Consider the following 21,811-nt stretch of genomic DNA (forward strand, 5'->3'; position numbering starts at 1 on the left):
CTTAAACTTTCTTATCCGTTTTATGCACCTTTGTATCCAATACAACAACATTTTCTTTTGCAACTCGATTAAAATTTTTTGGAGTGAAATTTGGCACACAATCCTCCCGCCTCTCAATAATTTTCTCAAATGAACACTCTGTTCGCAACCGCCTCTGGTTCGCATTCCTTGCAGGAGTATCTTGCAACAACTCAAAAGTAGGATGAGTAAGAGGTATGACATTCTCATCACTGTCTGATGTAGAATCAGAGTAGGTATCCCTAATAGCCTTTACAGCTGAGACATTCATTTTCGAACAACTACCCCAATTGTTCTTCGATTCTGTCTTCAATTCTTGTTTTAACTTTGCCATTGTTGCAGATTTTATGGAAAAACAGTTGGAAAGCCTAATAGAAATAATACAAAATAGATATATAACTCAAATATATATACATACCATTTCTACGGATTGTGGATGTTATTTGGAGGGATTGATTGAGCAAATGGATGAAATCATGGACGAAATCTCCGTGAAATATTCTTCAAAATTAAGCGAAATCTCAAACAATTGAGCGAATGGATAAGAAGAGTGGAGCGAAATCTTTGTGAATCTTTGGAATAATTGAGCAAAATCTCCGTGATTTTTCTGAACAACTGGGCGAATTCCGAACATTCATATTATGGTACCATGGAAAAATTCCAAATTTCACGGCAAAAGGCAGAAAGTCTCCGTGATTTACTATTGTGGATAGATTGAGAGAAATATTCATGCCTAATTTAGTGTATATTTTGATAGATTGAGTGAAGATGCTAGAAGGAGATACTATGAAGAGAGAGTGCATCTGATTTCTTTTACGATGAGAGGGAATGTGAAATTGCACAGATCCCATGATTTGTGCCTTTTGCTATGGTAATTAATTATTTGGTTATTTTTATGATATGCTCTAAATGTAAAAAAATATTCCCTTTATGCAATAAATAAAGATTGCTAACATTTTCTTAAATTATTTTTAAAAAGTGACCTGCCATGTATATTTCTCAAACTCGAAAGCTACTGCAGGTACATAATACGCAACAATAGCACTAATAATGCCACAATTCAGACCCAGCACATCTCCACTAAAACAGCACCCGTAATAAATTGTGCTTCTTTTTTTTTGGTAAATAAAGAATTTTATCACCAATTGGTCGTTATGTACATACGGAAAAAAAAAAAAAAAAAGCAGACTGTTGAACATATTGTTCCGACAGCTGGAGCTGAGCAAACATCTATTTACCTGCTACTACAAACTTCTACTACTACCCTAGTGCTAAGGATAAACGTTCAGCATTTCCAATTTCCGAGCTAGCCTGGCTTCATTGATCCCCTGCAACATACTTCTTGAATGATTTGCTTTATAATAAGACCTGGTGCTGAATATTTATGTTGAAACACCCTTTGATTTCTTTCCCTCCATAGTATATACTTGCTGCAAGTGCCGTCCTATAAACTTCTGCTTCAGAGCTTCTCCCCTTTGCATGATCTTCTGCCCACTTTAATTCCTCTGACCAATCCATGGCCCTGTTAACTCCTTGCCAGAACAAGATTTTATTCCAGATATAAACAGCAGTTACATTGAAAAAATTAAGTGTGATCCCACTATTATGTGTATTACAACAATGTCTCAATCCTAAGCAAGTTGAAATCGACTATATGAATTCTTGTTGTCTACTAAGTGTGTATTAATGAGAAAAGAATATGCCCATGCAGGTAACTCACGCCAAATGCATGACCGAATATAAGCTAATCCTGATTTTAGACTCGTTAAAAGAGTACCAATGCAACCCGCCTAAACTCAAGTAGGATAGTTTAGGTCATGACCCATTGCTCAACTAAATTGACTCTACCCATCTTGACTCAACCAAATTCTGAGTAGATTGAATCTGATTTAACCATTTTACCCTGCCTAGATCTCATCCAACGAATCTATTTGACACCCTAGGGTATAAATTTTAACCCATAACGGTAACCAACAACTATGTAAGTTTGACAAGCTAGGATCATGACCTATTCAAGACCCACCCCACCATCTTGACTCAAACAAATCTTTTATCATTGTTAATTAGCTGAACCCACTTTAACCTATTCACAGAGGCGGATTAAGAATTTTAAATTATGGGTTTGACCTTACGAATCTAGAACTTAACCCGGTGCACCTTTAGATAATGGATTTAGAATTTAATATTTGTTTCAATTTTAGAAGTTCTTCACATATAGCTATATTACGTGTCAAAAATACTGGGTTTGGTCGCGCTTGTAGTCAGAACACTACATCCGCCTCTGACTGTGCAAACTTAATCCAACCCTCATTTAACACCTATAATATTCGCCAAGTTTAGACCATTGAGTATCATTGAGGCCCTAGAACAAAACCTAAAAACTCACGATAGACGTTTTGAAAAAACAAGCTCTTCTATTATCGATCTCGTCGCCTTTCCTCTCCAGGTGACTTTCATGTGATGATTCTATCTTGACATTTAGGGGATAAAGAGAACTCGGTTTACAGAACACAAACAAAAATTCTTTAGCAAGAGTAACCAGGGCATGGACATACCCCAATTTCACTTCTCTCGGGAAGAATTTGTCCTCGAAAATGAAGAAGCCTCTGATGCCAATGTGCCGGTACTATGTGAAGGTGATATTCCATGAGCAGGGGCCCGCCTATAAGGGGATACAGAATATTTAGATCTTTCTGTCGAATGTGGTTGCCTTGAAATTTCTGGTGATTCTGATTCAGGAGCAGGAGTTCCCGAAGAATGTTGAACCGCAACCCGTTGGCCCTGTGCATTATAACATGTCAATCTCTAGTGCCATATGATGGTGCCAAAATCACATGCACAAGTTCATGAATTCCAATACCTATACTAACAGAGACTAGTAAAAAATGTCACAAGTTGGAATTCTACACATCCAGTTGAGCACTCAGAAGACACTGAGATAAATCAACGCTTGCAGAGAAACTGTTCATTCAGTTCAATAAGATAATAAGCAATTATAAGGACGGGACCTGATGGGTTTGATTGTATTCCTCATCTGTTTGCTGCTCCAGATGATGATACTGCTGCTGCTGCAGGTGACTGTCTTCCTGTAATTGGAAATGTCCCTGTTGTTGCCATTGTTGCTGTTGCTGCATACTCTGATATCCTTGTTGACGTACTTGGTACTGGTGCAAGAGTAGTTGATAACCATGTTGTTGCATCTGGTATGCAAGTTCTTGTGACTGGCGGTATTGCTGTAGCTGCTGCTCCTGTGCCTGCAGATAGTGCTGCTGTGTTTGCTGGGGTTCCTGTGGTTGCATCTGTTGTGCTTGCTGTTGCCATAGCTGCTGTGACTGCGGTAAATACTGTAGCTGGTTCAGGAGAAATTGCTGTTGTGAATAAGGGAAAGAATGAATTTGCTGGAAATACTGTTGCTGTTGCGATATAAGTGTTTGCTGCTGCTGATACAGCTGCTGACTTGGATGTTGATGCATCTGTTGCTGTTGCATACTAGTGTGGGGCTGTTGCTGTTGCATACTAGTGTGGGGCTGTTGCAGTTGCAGCTGATGCTGCTGATACTGTCCGTGCAAAAGATGCTGCTGCTGGTAATGGTGTTGTGACGTTTGACTCAATGCTTCCTGGTGGTGTGAGGGCCCAATTTGCTGGCTACTCTGCCCAGAATGTTGCGGTGTACTTGGTTGAGAATAAGAAACATGTGAGGAAGAGACTTGAGGGTGGTTTTCAGATAGGGAGATGTCCTGTGATGTTTGATCCAATGCTTCGTAATGGGGATTGGGCCCAATTTGCTGGCTATTGTGCACATTATGTTGAGGTGTACTTGGTTGTGAATAAGAAACAGGTGAAGAAGACACTTGGGGATGGTGTCCAGACATGGAGATCTGCTGTGGCATATTATTCAATGGCCAGCATTGTGTACTTGGGATATTCCCCTGAGAGGTACCTGATTGACACTGCATAGTAGCCTTTTCCAGGACCTGTTGGATCTGCGGATCACTCTGAGAATCAAGCAAGTGCGGTTCTTGTGAAGCAGCTCGTTGTAGCTCCTGTTGCTGATCAAATCCTGCAGGCACCTTTGAACTACCACTTTCAGGAACTGCGACTGTATCATTTACCTGCTGTGAACTTTCAGCAGTAACAGGACCTGGATGCATTTCTGCTGATGCGGAAAACAGACATGTTGCTGGAGATGAACAACCAGCTGGTCCATCTCCATCATTTAGAGGATCTTGCGGTCTGCCCGTGCTTGATGAGGGAATTTGTTCACCACTTTCGAGACCATCAGAGTGCATGGAGGCAAAGCCCTGGGTTTCCTTTTCCTCAGACACCAAGGAAAGATTCTCCAAAGAAACCGGTGTCGGTAGTTGTTCAAGTTCAACATCCTGATCTTGACGGACATTTTCTGAACTTAGATGTTCTTGTGAGGCTTCTGAAACAGAAAGGGGCCTTGAGGGCTCTTTAAAGTCCAGAACTGGCCCTGGAGACTTGGATGCATCATCTCCAGACTGAGGAACGGAATCATAAGAGAAGTCCATTGGTCCAGGCAAATCTTCTCTCCTCTGCTGCCGCGGATCATGACTTAGTTCCATCGACATCGATGTATCATCCTTTGATTGATCAACAGGGTTAAAAGATAACTCATTTTTCCCAGAGCCATCTCCACCGGATAGATCTTCCAGTTTGGAAGATAGCTGTCCCTGTTTATCAGTCGTACCTTTGTCATTATCTACAGCTAAAGACGGCTCTGCAGAAAGCTGGTCTGGTTGCTCACCATCTTTAAACGGCAGTAGATGCGCCTCCTCTCCTTTGGAGTGCTGGATCAAATGGCCAGAGCTTGGTCCTTTTGACGGCTGATTAACTAAGACATTGGAAATGTTTCTCCTTTGTGCAGTAAAGCTGTTCACTGAACTCTTCCCAGTACCTGAGTGTTTCGATGAGCCATTGGTCCTTATGAAGTGAGGAAACAATTTGATGTGTCGACTCCATGCCATTCTTATCTCAGAGATAGAACCACAAAGATCAACTAACTGTTGCATCCATAAATGATTATTATCAGGGACAGGTGAAAGTGGATTTTACACATCCAAAACACAAAATAGCAAAACTGAGTAAATATAATTAAAGAAAGGTAACTTTACTTTATAAAAAACCTAGGGCCAGATTCAGTAGGTACAAGACCATGAGGAAATGTAAAGAAAAACGGGTTAGCATATCTCCTAGCAAAGTGAATCCGAAGTTTCAAGCAAACTAAGTTCTTGATTAAAAGTTGTTATTCCTGTATGCAAGTTGTGAGAAAGCACAGGAGAAATTATATTATTGATGTATTAACATATGTTACAATGAGCCCTATATATATACACACATAACATGTCCTACTCCTAATATATATTGGATTAGGGTTATTTATTTACTCCTATTTACATGACTATTCTAACACTCCCCCTCAAGCTGGTGCATATAAATTATATGTACCGAGCTTGTTACATATGTAGTTAATACGAGGACCAGTGAGGGACTTGGTGAAAATCTCTGCAAGCTGATCATTCGACTTCACAAACTTTGTAGCAATATCTCCCGAGAGTATCTTTTCTCTAACAAAGTGACAGTCAATCTCAATGTGTTTAGTTCTCTCATGGAACACTGGATTTGACGCAATATGAAGAGCAGCTTGATTATCACACACAAGTCCCATCTGACTAATCTCACCAAATTTCAACTCCTTGAGCAACTGTTTGATCCAAATTAGCTCACATGTCGCCATAGCCATCGCTCGATATTCTGCTTCTGCACTAGACCGAGCAACCACATTCTGTTTCTTGCTCTTCCAGGACACCAAATTTCCTCCTACCAAGACACAATATCCAGACGTAGAACGTCTATCAGAAGGTGATCCTGCCCAATCAGTATCTGAGTATCCAACGATCTGCTCATGGCCTCGACCCTCAAACAATAAACCTTTGCCTGGAGCTGATTTTATATACCGAAGAATGCGAACAACTGCATCCCAATGACTATCACACGGAGAATCCATAAACTGACTCACAACACTCACAGAAAAGGAAATGTCAGGTCTTGTCACTGTAAGGTAATTTAATTTACCAACCAACCGTCTATATCTTGCAGGATCGCTAAGAGGCTCCCCCTGTCCTGGCATAAGTTTAGAATTCGGATCCATCGGAGTGTCAACCAGTCTACAACCTGTCATTCCTGTCTCTTCAAGAATATCTAAGGCATACTTTCGTTGTGAGATCACAACACCTGAGCTAGACTGAGCGACCTCAATACCCAGAAAATACTTTAGTTTGCCCAGATCCTTAGTCTGAAAGTGTTGCAAGAGATGTTGCTTCAATTTAGTAATACCATCCTGGTCATTGCCGGTAATAACAATGTCGTCAACATAGACCACCAGATAAATACAGAGACTCGAGGCAGAATGCCGATAGAATACAGAGTGATCAGCTTCACTCTGAATCATGCCAAATTCTCGAATAACTGTGCTGAACTTACCAAACCAGGCTCGAGGAGACTGCTTTAGACCATAAAGTGACCGACGCAAGCGACATACAAGGCCACGAGACTCCCCCTGAGCAACAAACCCAGGTGGTTGCTTCATATAAACCTCATCCTCAAGGTCACCGTGTAAAAAAGCATTCTTAATGTCCAGCTGATAGAGGGGCCAATGGCGAACAGCAGCCATGGATAGAAAAAGGCGGACTGATGCTATCTTAGCCACAGGAGAGAAGGTATCACTGTAATCGAGCCCAAATATCTGAGTATATCCTTTGGCAACAAGACGAGCCTTAAGACGATCAACCTTACCATCCGGACCAACCTTGACTGCATACACCCAACGACAACCAACAGTAGATTTACCTGAAGGAAGAGGGACGAGCTCCCAAGTACCACTCGTATGTAAAGCAGACATCTCGTCAATCATAGCTTGTCGCCATCCTGGATGAGACAATGCTTCACCTGTAGACTTAGGGATGGAAACAGAGGACAAAGAAGATAGAAAAGCATAATAGGGTGATGACAAACGATGATAACTCAAACCGACATAATGGGGATTAGGATTAAGGGTGGCCCGTATACCTTTCCGAAGTGCAATCGGTTGATTAAGAGGAGACAAGTCCGCAGTATTAGCAGGGTCAGGTGCAGGACGTGAATCAGCTGGACCTGATGCTGGGCGCGGACGACGATGATATGTCAAAAGTGGTGTTCCTGTGGCAGGGAGTCTAGGAGGAGCCACACTAGACTCCTCAACGGCTGGAATGGATAAGACTTCTATAGCGGAAGGTGAAGGAGGAGCTATAGTAGACTCCTTAAAGGTCGGTATAGGTAAGACCTCAGATATATCAAGGTGGTCAGAATGGTCAGAAGAGGTAAAGAAAGGTTTAGACTCAAAAAATGTGACGTCAGAGGACATAAAGTACCTACGAAGATCAAGTGAGTAACAACGATATCCCTTCTGAACACGAGAATAACCAAGGAAGACACACTTGAGAGCACGAGGAGCTAACTTATCTTTCCCAGGGGCTAGGTTATGAACGAAACAAGTGCTCCCAAAAACACGAGGGGGAACAGAGTATACGGGTGATTGGGGAAACAATACTGCATACGGTATCTGATTCTGGATGGGAGAGGAAGGCATCCGATTAACTAAATAACAAGCTGTGAGAACTGCATCGCCCCAAAAACGCAGCGGAACATGAGATTCAATGAGAAGTGTGCGAGCAGTCTCAATGATGTGCCTATTCTTTCTCTCTGCAACCCCATTTTGCTGAGGGGTATAAGGACAAGAGGTCTGATGAATAATTCCTTGAGAAGTCATAAACTGCTGAAATTGAGAGGATAAATATTCTAAGGCATTATCACTGCGAAAAGTGCGAATGGAAACACCAAATTGATTTCTAATTTCAGCACAAAAATTCTGGAATATAGGAAACAACTCAGAACGATCTTTCATTAAGAAAATCCAAGTACATCTTGAATGATCATCAATAAAACTAACAAAATAACGAAATCCCAAGGTTGAACTGACTCTACTAGGACCCCATATATCAGAGTGAACTAAAGAAAAAATAGACTCTACGTGACTCTCAATACTACGATGATAGGAGGCTCGGGTATGTTTCCCGAGCTGACATGACTCACACTCTAATGTGGATAAACTAGACAAACCAGGCACCATCTTCTGAAGCTTGGATAAGCTTGGATGTCCTAAACGTCTGTGAATTAGGTCCGGAGGATCTGTAACTAGACATGCCTTGGAGGATTTTAGGGAGTTAAGGTAGTAAAGCCCTTCTGATTCAAGTCCTGTTCCAATCGTCTGCCATGTACTGCGGTCCTGCATAATAAAAGAATCATCAATAAAATATATACCACAATGGAGGGCACGAGTCAAACGACTAACAGATGCAAGATTAAAAGGACAGTCAGGGACATAGAGAACGGAATCTAGAGTGACAGAGGGTAGGGGATTCGCTTGTCCAACTCCTTTTGCTTTGGTTTGAGACCCATTGGCTAAAGTAACAGTGGGAAGAGACTGTGAATACGCAATATTTGACAAAAGTGATTTATTACCAGAGATATGATCAGAAGCGGCTGAGTCCACAACCCATTGTCCAGGAGGACTAGACTGGGAAACACAAGCAAAAGAATTACCAGCAACAGAAGTATTAGTCTGAGCAACAGAAGCTACTTGTGGAGATGTCTGCTTACTTGCTCGATACTGAAGGAACTCATTATACTCCCCTTCAGATAAAGAAAATCCCTGGTTACCTGTAGTCTCAGTCTGAGCAACATAAGCATTTTTGGGTGGGCGGCCATGTAAAGAATGTCATACATCACGAGTGTGTCCAAATTTATGACAATAAGAGCACTTGGGTCTAGATCTTCCAAAACGACCTCCTCCTCGTCTATTCTCCATAGTATGAGATGCCCGATTGTCCACTGATTGGGATACGAGGACAGATGAGTCAAGTGTCTGTGATGACACTTGACTCGTCTATTCTCCATAGTATGAGATGCCCGATTGTCCACTGATTGGGATACGAGGACAGATGAGTCAAGTGTCTGTGATGAGCTCACTGGGTGACTAGGTGCTGCAGCAAGGTGAAGTAATCGAGAGAATAATTCATCAACTGTGGGGACGGTTGGACTAGCCAAAATCTGGTCACGTACTGAATCAAGGTCATTAGGGAGTCCAGCGAGTGTAAGAACTAGAAACATCTTCTGTCGTTGCTCTTGTTGTTTTTCAATACTGGCAGAAACTGGCATCAACGTCTCAAATTCTTCCATGACTGCCTGAACTTGTCCCAAGTAAGTAGACATATCTAATTCCTGTTTCTTCAAGCTTGTCATTCGCGATATTACATCATAGAAACGAGATATGTCATTAGTATATAGATTACGAGCCTTTTCCCAAACTAAATAACATGTATAGAATGGACGGAACAAGGGCATCAACTTGGAATCAATAGATCGCCACAGGATACTACATAACTAGCATCGACCTTCTCCCACTGTGTTTTGGCCTTTTCATCACCTTCGCTAGCCTTTTTTTGTTAAATGATCTTGAACTCCTTGACCTTTACACCACAACTCGACAGATGAAGCCCAATCTAAGTAGTTTGAACCTCCCATTAAAGGTTCTGAGGTAATCATAACACCGGAACTGCCAGAACCCGGGTTTCTAGACCCGAAAGCATCGACTCCCAAAGACATGGTTGGATTATCACCAAATAACAAAAAGAATCAACTGAAAATTCTCTGAAACAGATGAAGAAAACACTGTGTTTGCCGGAAAAGTACTGTAGCTGCCGGAAAAATCAGTGTAGTCGCCGGAAAAACTCAAAGTGGTCGGAATCAAACGAAAACAGGATGGGTAGGGTCGGAATTGCTGTGCGACCAGGCTGTCCTGAAGAAGCTCGGCCAAAAAATGGCCGGAAGAGGCCTCACGCGCCGAAGCGTGACGACGGAGACTCGCCGGAAAATATTTTCCGGCGGCGCGTGAGGGCGCGTGGGAGAGGTTCTGCCGGAGAAATTTTTGTGGTTTGGTCGCCGGAAGCTGATCTATCTCGTGGTGGTGTTGGTTTTTGCACAACACCGACGGATATTGATTTTTTTCTTGCGGACAGTGCTGTTTTGCCGGAAAAAAAAACGGGTTTTTTTTTTACGTTTACCCGGAGTTGCTGGAATTTACGCACAACGATAAATATCTCACGACAGCTCTGATACCATGTGAGAAAGCACAGGAGAAATTATATTATTGATGTATTAACATATGTTACAATGAGCCCTATATATATACACACATAACATGTCCTACTCCTAATATATATTGGATTAGGGTTATTTATTTACTCCTATTTACATGACTATTCTAACACAGGTGGTAATCACAGTTTTGGTTAGTAATAGCTGGAAGTGGTTGGTCTAGAAACATTAAATATCACACAACAATTTGCAATGAACCCATTGTTGAAACTGAAGCCATCCCACATACATTTTGTACTTCCAGATGAGATCTTATTATCTAAAGTAGAAAATCACTATACATGAAAAGAGAAAATCAACTTGTCATGTATGCATACTGAGTATATCTTTTTATATCTCTCAATTTTTAGGTTTTCTCATTGTCTTTAGTACGATCAGGGCTTGGTTTGTGTTGACACAGTCTTCTACCATCCGGACAGAGTACTGAGTAAAACAATTTGGATTTTCTTTCTTATCTGCTTTTTTTTCTTCCTTTTTTATGTTCTTTCATGCCTGCAAATAAAAAGACTTGATTCTTCAAAGAAATTTTGATCATGCACAAATAATGTAATATGCCCTTTAACTAGGAACATTGTCACATAATAAAAAGTCATAGCAAACAATTAAAGTATACCAAGTACGGACCATGAGTAGTTGTAACTCTACTGGACAAAAGAGGTAAGTTCCTAATTCAGTCAAGTCTTATTTGGTCATGGTGTAGATAGGTTTACTGTAACATGCTGCTCTGCATTGAGGAGAAGACGTCATACAGAGATACTTCAGATCATAGTTCACAATAGTGATTCAACAACAACAATAACAACCTAGTAAGATCCCACAAGGTGCCCCTACCTCGAAGGAGTAGAGAGGTTGTTTCCGAAAGACCCTCGGCTCAAGAAGACGAAAAGAGACAATAGATCCGTAACAACAGAAGCCAGAAAAATAATATCAACATCGTAAGAGACAGAAAATAGATGGAAAAGTAATAACAATAACTAGTAATAATAACACAGTACTATGAAAAACGGAAAAATACTGTGAGCACAACATAAACCACTAGCAGTCCAAGCCAAAACACTATTAAACTAGTCCCACCCCCAGTACAAAGTAGAAACACGCTCGACTACCGCCTAACCTTCAACCCTAATGCTTGACCCCCACATCTTCCTACCAAGAGCCATGTCCTCAGAAATCTAAAGTCGCGTCATATCCTACCTAATCACCTTGCCCCAGTACTTCTTAGGTCACACTCTACCTCTCCTCATACCTGCCAAAGCCAACTGTTCACACCTCCTAACCAGGGCATCTAGGCTTCTCCTGTGCACGTGCTCGAACCATCTAAGTCTCGCTTCCCGCATCTTGTCGTCCATAGGAGCCATGCCCACCTTCTCCCAAATATCTTCATTCCTAATCTTATCCAACCTAGTGTGCCCACACATCCATCTCAGCATCCTCATTTCTGCTACTTTCATCTTCTGGATATGTGAATTCTTGACTGGCCAACACTCGGCCACATAGAACATGGCCGGTCTAACCACCGCTCTATAAAACTTACCTTTAAGTTTCGGTGACACATTGTTGTCACACAGAACTCTTGATGCTAACCTCCATTTCATCCATCTCAACCCTATACGGTGCCTGACATCCTCGTCGATCTCTCCATCCCCTGGATAACTGACCCAAGGTACTTGAAACTTCCTCTCTTGGGGATGACTTGTGTGCACGTCCATGTCTGTTTCGCCTGTCACCTCGCTGAACTTGCACTCCAGATATTTTGTCTTAGTCCTACTCAACTTGAAACCTTTAGACTCGATGGCCTATCCCCAAACCTCCAGCCTCTAGTTAACGCCGCCTCGCGTCTCATCAATCAGAACTATATCATCAGCGAACAACATACACCACGGTACCTCCCCTTGAATATGTTGTGTTAGTACGTCCATCGCCAGGGCAAATAAGAATGGACTGAGCGTAGATCCTTGGTGTAACCCCATAACAACCGAAAAATGCTTCGAGTCGCCGCCCACAGTCCTAACCCGAGTCTTAGGTCCATTATACATGTCCTTTATCACACTAATATAAGCTACCGGCACAACTTTCACCTCCAAGCATCTCCAAAGAACCTCCGTAGGGACCTTGTCCTATGATTTCTCTAGGTCAATAAACACCATGGTGCACAATAGGGATTCATTTTTTTTAAAAAGAAAGCTATCCTCTGATAGCAAGACTATGTAGCTATCGTGTGATGACGCCTTTCTCCTAATCACTTTCCATGACTCGTGGGTCTTTTTGTTCGGGCATTATAGTGCAAGGATTGTTTATGCGGTAAATGAGAATGAAGGGACTGCTATATGGTGAATAAAAATGTAGATTTATTATGCGATGAACAATAACACATTCTGATTCTTATGTAGGGATTACTTACTTTCCTCTTATTGCCAATACAAATATTCTTAATTCATGTTGTATCTCGCATAAGAAATATACTCCCTCCGTTTCAATTTAGGTGAGGTAGTTTGACTCGGTACGGAGTTTAAGAGAAAAGAGGGAAATTTTTGAAACTTGTGGTCATAAAAGTTTAAGGGGTAAAAGCTTTGTGGGGCCATGATATTTGTGTGGTTATAAAAGTTTCTCATTAAGGGTAAAATGGGTAAAATGAAAAGTTTAAAGTTGAATTATTTTCAGTTATAGAAATGTGTCATTCTTTTTGGAACGAACTAATGAGGAAAGTGTATGGAACAACTTCAACATAGTTTAGCCTTCAGGCAAGTAACAGTTCAGTTTCCCTTGCATACAGTTGCATTGCAGTCATGCATGCATTGTTTTCATAAAAGACTGGTCTCAGGCTTTTAGGGACGGTCGATGATGTTTACCGGGTATAAATGACTCACTCCCTTGCTTTTGAGTCTAGATACAGAGATAGACCCTGCAACAGACTCCTGAGTCTTTACGCTCCTATCAACGGCAATGGAGAAACTTCCATACTCCCTAGAGATCATTTCAATTTTATGCCATGTCTATTTTTGTTGGGTTGCGTCATTATCTAGTTGACTCAGAATCATATGTGATGCATGCACCTTGTGGGTTGTGGGGACTCAGTTGGTCGGATATTTTCTTGACACAATAGTTCTGTTATCTTGTTTGCCTTTCAGCCAGTTGAGCGATATGACTAAGGGCTCACTTAGTGGGTAGCGACTCACCAAACACTAGTCATGGCTCATCCAAATTTGGGTTGTGACAAGATGATGCAAGGCTGTCATAAGAGACAAACCACATCTTGTAATGAAGGATTATAGCATCCTTCAATTTTGAGCAATACAGAAGCATATGCACCAAAAAAAAAGATATCCAACTGGCACAACTCACCATACAGGTCAAATAAGCATCGTTTATTAACTTGACATGGTCTACGACTACGTCATCAGAATTTCACAACCTTATATTTGCACATTGGCTAGTTAGGAAGATCTGGAAACATGTTGACAGATGTGAACTATTGGATCAGGTTTACAATGTGCCCAGCAGTAGCTAGCTCACTTCCAAACCATTGTTAGTTGTCCCTACATGTTAGCTAGTTAAGTTCTTAAGGTAATAGATGCTAGATTCATGAGTGTGTTGTACTGACAGTTATTCCTATAAGATTTCCACTCCATTAATTATTGATGGTCGCAGCAGCATCGGCAANGGAGATTACAAAACAGAATTAAACCAGATGGAGGATCAAAACGAAACAAAACGTTTGACAGATGAAGAGAACTAAGCTATACAATTAACAGTTATCCGATTTCAGAAACAGTAACTACAGACCTAATCTAAGACCTGACACACTAATTGTAAACCAGTCTAATCTTAACAGCGCAAAAAATCAAACACAAAAGGAAGATGACTCATCTGTACAACTCCCAAAGTCGCATAGCTCTTCAGATTCAAAATTCGACTATTTCTGGTGATATCTGAATGCTAATGATGGCAAATGCCTCATGAGGGAAGTGAAGAGGTCACGTGGTATTAATTTGGTGGGGTTTGGAGAATTTAGGGTTTTGACCCTTGTGGGTTGTGGGGACTCAGTTGGTCGGATATTTTCTTGACACAATAGTTCTGTTATCTTGTTTGCCTTTCAGCCAGTTGAGCGATATGACTAAGGGCTCACTTAGTGGGTAGCGACTCACCAAACACTAGTCATGGCTCATCCAAATTTGGGTTGTGACAAGATGATGCAAGGCTGTCATAAGAGACAAACCACATCTTGTAATGAAGGATTATAGCATCCTTCAATTTTGAGCAATACAGAAGCATATGCACCAAAAAAAAAGATATCCAACTGGCACAACTCACCATACAGGTCAAATAAGCATCGTTTATTAACTTGACATGGTCTACGACTACGTCATCAGAATTTCACAACCTTATATTTGCACATTGGCTAGTTAGGAAGATCTGGAAACATGTTGACAGATGTGAACTATTGGATCAGGTTTACAATGTGCCCAGCAGTAGCTAGCTCACTTCCAAACCATTGTTAGTTGTCCCTACATGTTAGCTAGTTAAGTTCTTAAGGTAATAGATGCTAGATTCATGAGTGTGTTGTACTGACAGTTATTCCTATAAGATTTCCACTCCATTAATTATTGATGGTCGCAGCAGCATCGGCAAACAGATAATCACACATGAAGCTATGAAAATCTTGAACTATTTTTCCACTTAAATAAGAAATTCCCCACTTTCCTTCCACAGCCAAAATGGAGAATAAGAAAACAAAACGATGTAGAACTGAAACATTTAGAGGGGGCTTCTAACCTCCAAAAATAATATAGATATACTCTCTCGATCTTTTATATCCAAACCTTGGGATACGTCTACCGGAGAGATTGCATTAGCTATGACCGAGTCTACTATGCTCAATTGCTTAGTTCCTTCATGCGCCATTGCAAATCTTATCAGTTCCTGCAGAAGTAGAATATATTCATTATTTGGTATTAGTCACAATCTCATGAAGAATAGTGCCAAAAATAGCTTTCATCTTAGAAGAGAGGAGATGTTTTGATGGAAACTCAACTCCTATAGGTTCTTCAAAGGCTATGTGCATTGCCAATTTGTTTTGTTGGTTTGGATTGTACCCTACTAGTAATATTCACCATCTTTTGGATTTCAGTAGTTCTTTGGTTCTGGCTTAATCAGTTATGTATAGGAGCCAGGAATATTTTTTGTAAGCTTAAATTCCAAATCATGTACTTCTTGCATCTTCTTGATGCTTTCTATTGAAATCACTTACTTTATCGGGAAAAAAATAGCTTTCATCTTAGAAGCTTTTTCAGGGCCTTTTCAATTTTTTATCCTTTCAATCAAAAGTCGTAATTTCCTTTTCAAAAAATAATATAGAGATGTGTGTCACTATTGTATGGTGGTCAGAATTCTTAATCCAGATGACCTGCGAAAGTTCTTATTGGAATCACCAATAACACAACAGAATTCTAAGTGCTCAATTGGCGTTTAACCTTCTCAAACTCAAGAGCTCACATATTGTACTACCCTCAATAGAAAACTGAATGCTATTTTCTTTTTTCTTTTCTTTTCTTTTTTTGATGAAATAAGCTGCTTCATTGCAAGCATCAAGAAGATGCAAAAGGATCTAGGGGTGTCGATGGATATTTAAAAATCGACTAAACCGACCGAACCGTACCGCACCGAACCGATTTTTAGGTTTCTTTTAATAAAACCGTTGAGGTAGGTTTTTTATTTTATGAAAATAAAACGAAAAAATATTGAACCGTACCGAATAAATTTACATGTGAAAAATATATTTAAATACTACATTCAAAAATAATAAAGCATTAGATTTTTTCTTGGACCTTGAAATTATGAAAACGGTTACACGCCAACACGTAATTAAACTTAAATCCTAATTTCCAGACCTATTATGGTACTCCTACTAAAACTAAATTATTTCCAACATATTCACTAGTAAGACACAAAGTATTCTAGCGATTATGAGTAGCAAACTATAATGTATTGGGTATGCCTTTCGTATGATTTAGATTTATCTTTTTGAATATTTAATCTTTTATAGACTTTATTCTTGAGTTCCGGCTTTTTTAATATCTTTTCACTCGTTTTATTTATATTTTATTTGTCTTTGCTTATTTTCTTTTATGCTGCTGTAGAATAGATTATGAATCTATACTCTGGCCATCTTTCGTGTTTTCTTAATTCATCACCCTTTAACAATAAAAATGTCTAGAGAATTTTGCTAAGACCTATATAAGTACGTATATTATTGCAAGGTGGAGCTTATGCCCCTTACTATTCCCTTTCCAAAGAAAGGTCCTCCTGAGCTGAGCTTGAGCACCTTACTAGGCATAGGGTAAAGTGACATGTAATAGGTTGGAATGCTATCCATAACACTGCTAATCAAGGTTAGCCTGCCACCAGAGATACTGCAGTTGCCATGTTGCCAACCCCTTCTCCACCTTTTCTATCACTCCATTCCACGCTAAGTAGACTTATACTTTGCTCCCAATGGTAAGACTAGATATGTGGTTAGGAAAGAGGCAGTACCACAACATAGAACATCAGCTAGCTCCTCTAAGTTAGGAACTTCATTAACAGGATAAATCATAGTCTTAGGGCTCGTTTGGTATGAGGGACAAGGAATAATTAATCCCGGGACTAAATTTAAAAAGATGTTATCCCAGGATTAATTATCCCGGTATTGTAGTGATTTTTTATTCCCATAGAAAGGTGGAATAACTAATCCCGAGATAATTAATCCTGGGATAATTAAAAAAATGTTGATATGAAGCCCTGAAACAACTAAAAAAATGAGCAAGGTGAGATTAAGATATCGGACCTGAGTTTTTTCAGCACCACTGAAGATTAGTGTGTCATCTGCATAAAGCAAATTTGAAACTGTAAATTCACTTCTAGGGACCTTCCAACACTAAAACCGTCAAACCATTGTAACTGCCTTGCTTTGTCAAGCAACTTGTTGAGGCCTTCCATAGCAATAATACAAAGAAAAGAGGATAAGGGATCTCCCTGCCTTAGTCCCTTTTTGCGGAGAGAAGAAGCCAACTGGATTCCTATTGATTAAAATTGAGTATTTGACTGTTTTCAGGCCATATTTGATCCATCTAATCCACCTGCTACCAAATCCATTTTCCTTAGCATTGAGAACATGTAGGACCAATTAACATGATCAAAAGTTTTCTCAATGTCCAATTTGCATATGATACCTGGGATTCCACTCTTCAACCTCTCATCCAACACCTCATTAGCAATCAAAACAGCATCAGTGATTTGCCTTTGTTTGATAAAAGCATTTTGGTTTCCTGAAATAAGCTTCCCTATGAGACTTATGGGCCTGAAATCTTTAAGTTCAATCGCACCCTTCCTTTTTGGAACTAGAGCTATGAAGGAGGCATTACAAGACCTGACCATGTAGCAGTTCTGGTGAAAGTGGTTTAAAGCTCCCATGATATCATATATCCCAGGTTTTCTGGAAAAACGCCTTACTTTAACCATCTGGCGGCCCTGGGGATTTATCTGGTGCACATGATTACTGCAAGCACTTCCTCCTCTGTAGTGATGGATGCTAGATTATCAAAGTCTGCAATGGGTCTCCGTTGCTCTTCTTCAGTGTACAATCCTGATAAAAGTTCATAATTTCCTCTTTGATGGTCTCTTTGTCATTTGTGACTTCATCTCCAATCTTCAACCTGCCTATACAATTTGACCTTCTGTGCGAATTGGCCATTCTTTGGAAATACTTGGTGTTTCTATCTCTTTCTTTGAGCCATAGACACCTAGATTTTCTCCAACATATCTCTTCCTCTTTTGCTATTTGTTTTATCTCCATTTTGATTCTCTAACATTTTCTCCTTTTCAGCCTAAGATAGAAGTCTACCTTCAATTAATTGCTCCAGCATGGACAACTCTTCCAAGGCCTTATTTTTCTTTGCTTCCAGCTTGCCAAATTCCACTCTATTCCACCCAAATTCCAGGGCCTTATTAGAGAAAAATCAAGTCTGCCCCTGATCTCATAGCTTTGCCACCAGTGTTTAACTTTGTCAATGAACCCCTTCACTTGTAGCCACATATTCTCAAAATTTAAGTAGGAGGGATTGGCTTCCTAGTCACTTCATTCTAAAAGTAATGGATTGATCATTGTGATCAGAAATCACCCTTGGAAGAGCAAGCTGCTTCATAGCACAAAGCTTTCACTCCATTCTGTAGAGACTAGGAATCTATCAATCCTGGAAGCTTGTTGTTAGTTTGATAGTTAAAAAGTAGTAAATAACCCTAATCCCGTATGTATTAGGAGTAGGACATGTATTATATATATATAGGGCTCATTGTGTCATTGTCAATATTAATCAATAATATTTTTTCCCGTGCTTTCTCACATGGTATCACAGCTTTGGTGAGAATAGATCGTTGTGCGTCATTCCAGCGACATCCGGGAAGAAAGAACTCAGTCACCGTGAGATTTTCCGGTGACCTAAGTGACTATTTGCGTCAAAGTCACTAGTTATCAGTATTGTGCGAAATCCAACACCACCAAAAGGTTCCCAAGAGATAGGCGACCAAACCCCAGAAAAAACCACCTGAAAACACTCACCCACGCGCCCCCACGCGCCTGCCGGAGTTCTGTCGCCGGTGGCGCGTCTGGGCGCGTGAGGGCTGTTCCGGCCAGAATCTGAAAAAGTTTCTTTTGGACAGTGTAATCGTCTTGCAATTCCGAGCCTACCCATCCAATTTAAACCTAATTCCGACAACTTTTATATTTTTCCGGTGTGAAGGGTGATTTCCGGCGTGAACAGTGATTTTCAGAAATTTTTTCTGATTTTTCTGGCGTTAATAGTAATTTCCAGAAGGGTTTCTGATTTTTTTTTTCCGGCGTGAACATTATAATGTCATTCTTATTAGAAGCCTTAGACACACAATCCGTTGGATCGAATGCATTGAATCCAATCCAGATGGTTTCTTTACCGATTATATTGAGTTCCTTCAGTACAAAGCACGTAAGCAGACATCTTCACGATTAGCCACCGTTGTTCCAACAGATAGTAGCATGAATTATGTCTCCCAATCTTCAACTTCCGAGTCTTGGGTCATTGATTCAGGTACGTCTGATCATATTTGTGGTAACAAATCTCTTTTCACTAGTATTTCATATTCTCAATCTCTTCCAACAGTCACAATGGCCAATGGGTCTCAAGCCATGGCAACTGCAATAGGTCAAGCAATTCCACTTCCTTCCTTACCTTTAGACTCAGTTCTTTATGTTCCTGGTAGTCCTTTTAATCTCATAGTCGTTAGTCGCTTAGCCAAATCACTTAAATCTGCTGTTTTATTTCTTGATGACCTTGTTTTTATACAGGAACGCAGTACAGGGCGGATCATTGGTACCGGACGTGAATCAGATGGGCTTTATTACCTTATCCTTGCAAAATCACATGGACTCGCATCTTGTCTTCCTCCAATAACTTGTCCCGTTACTGATTCACCAGATTTATTACATAAACGGTTAGGACATCCCGGTTTGTCAAAACTTCAGAAAATGGTACCTGGCTTATCTCACTTGTCCATTCTAGAGTGTGAGTCATGTCAGCTCGGTAAGCATACCCGCTCCCATTTCCCGCGGCGTCTTGATAATCGAGCAGAGTCACCTTTTACTTTAGTCCATTTAGATGTTTGGGGTCTTAGTCGAGTCAGTTCTACCTTGGGATTCCACTACTTTGTCAGTTTCATTGATGATTATTCCGGGTGCACTTGGATATTTTTGATGAAAAATCAATTTGAGTTGTTTTCTATTTTCTAGACCTTCCACGCTAAAATTCAAAATTAATTTGGGGTTTCTATCCGCACATTTCGTAGTGATAATGCCCTAGAGTATTTGTCTTCCCCATTTCAGCAGTTTATGAACTCCCATGGGATTATTCATCAAACATCTTGTCCGTACACATTCCAACAAAATGGGGTAGCTGAAAGAAAGAATAGACATCTTATTGAAACTGCTCGTACCCTATTCATACAATCTCATGCTCCGCTGCATTTTTTGGGGGATGCAGTTCTTACATCTTGTTATCTTATTAATCGTATGCCATCTTCAGCTATCCAAAATCAAGTTCCATTCTCTGTCCTGTTTCCCCACTTACCTTTGTTCTCTCTTCCACCCCGTGTCTTTGGGAGTACATGTTTTGTTCACGACCTTACTCCAGGAAAAGATAAGTTAGCTCCTCGTGCTCTTAAGTGCATATTTCTGGGTTACTCGAGAACGCAAAAGGGATTGATGTTATTCTCCTGACCTTCAGCGATTTCTTATGTCTGCCGATGTTACCTTCTTTGAAACCAATCATACTTCGCAGGTCCAGTTAATCACTTAGATATTTTTGAGGTGCTACCAGTTCTTTCTTTTGGAGATTCAGTCCCTATCTCCCATTCATCTTCTCCATAGCTCCACCACCTACAGTTCCAGTTGCAGTTCCACCACCTAGTCCAGTTCAACCTTCTACAGTTCCACCACTCCTCACTTATCATCGTCGTCCGCGCCCAGCATCAGGCCCAGCTAATTCACGTCCTGCACCTGACCCTGCTAATACTGCGGACTTGTCTCCTCTTAATCAACCGATTGCACTACGAAAAGGTATACGGTCCACACTTAATCCTAATCCTCATTATGTCGGTTTAAGTTACCATCATCTGTCATCATCCCATTGTGCATGTGTCATCTTTGTCCTCTGTTTCCATCCCTAAGTCTACAGGTGAAGCACTGTCTCATCCCGGATGGCGACAGGCTATGATTGACGAGATGTCTGCTTTACATACGAGTGGTACTTGGGAGCTTGTTCCTCTTCCTTCGGGTAAATCGACTGTTGGTTGTCGTTGGGTGTATGCAGTCAAAGTTGGTCCAGATGGCCAGGTTGATCGACTTAAGGCTCGTCTTGTTGCCAAACAGTATACTCAGATATTTGGACTTGATTACAGTGATACTTTCTCTCCCGTGGCTAAAATTGCATCGGTCCGCCTTTTTCTATCCATGGCTGTTGTTCGCCATTGGCCTCTCTATCAGTTGGACATTAAGAATGCTTTTTTTCACGGTGACCTTGAGGATGAGGTTTATATGGAGCAACCACCTGGTTTTGTTGCTCAGGGGGAGTCTAGTGGCCTTGTATGTCGGTTGCACCGGTCCCTCTATGGTCTAAAGTAGTCTCCTCGAGCCTGGTTTGGTAAGTTCAGCACAGTTATTCAGGAGTTTGGCATGAGTCGTAGTGAAGCTGATCACTCTGTATTTTATCGACATTCTGCTTCAAATCTCTATATTTATCTGGTCGTTTATGTTGACGATATTGTTATTACCGGCAATGATCAGGATGGTATTAGTAAGTTGAAGCAACATCTCTTTCAGCACTTTCAGACTAAGGATTTGGGCAGATTAAAGTATTTTCTGGGTATTGAGGTCGCTCGGTCTAGCTCAGGTATTGTGATCTCACAACGGAAGTATGCCTTAGATATTCTTGAGGAGACAGGAATGACAAGTTGT

General features: G+C 40.7%; 1 protein-coding gene across 5 annotated transcripts in view; it reads right to left on the reverse strand.

Annotated features, from left to right (window-relative positions):
• Positions 1–1,099: 1,099 nt before the first annotated feature.
• LOC109236728 overlaps positions 1,100–21,811 on the reverse strand; it is a 33,319-nt gene continuing 12,607 nt past the window's right edge. For 3 of the 5 annotated variants that reach the window (XM_019402935.1, XM_019402938.1, XM_019402939.1), the window contains 4 exons: positions 15,067–15,213; positions 3,027–5,042; positions 2,574–2,799; positions 1,100–1,550 (listed from right to left, as the gene is read on the reverse strand). In XM_019402935.1, the coding sequence (XP_019258480.1) occupies positions 2,581–2,799; positions 3,027–5,042; positions 15,067–15,213 (2,382 nt within the window). In that variant the 3' untranslated portion in view covers positions 1,100–1,550; positions 2,574–2,580. The remainder of the gene's footprint in view (positions 1,551–2,573; positions 2,800–3,026; positions 5,043–15,066; positions 15,214–21,811) is intronic. The other 2 variants (XM_019402937.1, XM_019402936.1) reach the window with 2 other exon arrangements.

The sequence above is a fragment of the Nicotiana attenuata genome, unplaced genomic scaffold (assembly GCF_001879085.1).
Source record: "Nicotiana attenuata strain UT unplaced genomic scaffold, NIATTr2, whole genome shotgun sequence".
Classification (NCBI taxonomy): Eukaryota; Viridiplantae; Streptophyta; class Magnoliopsida; order Solanales; family Solanaceae; genus Nicotiana; species Nicotiana attenuata.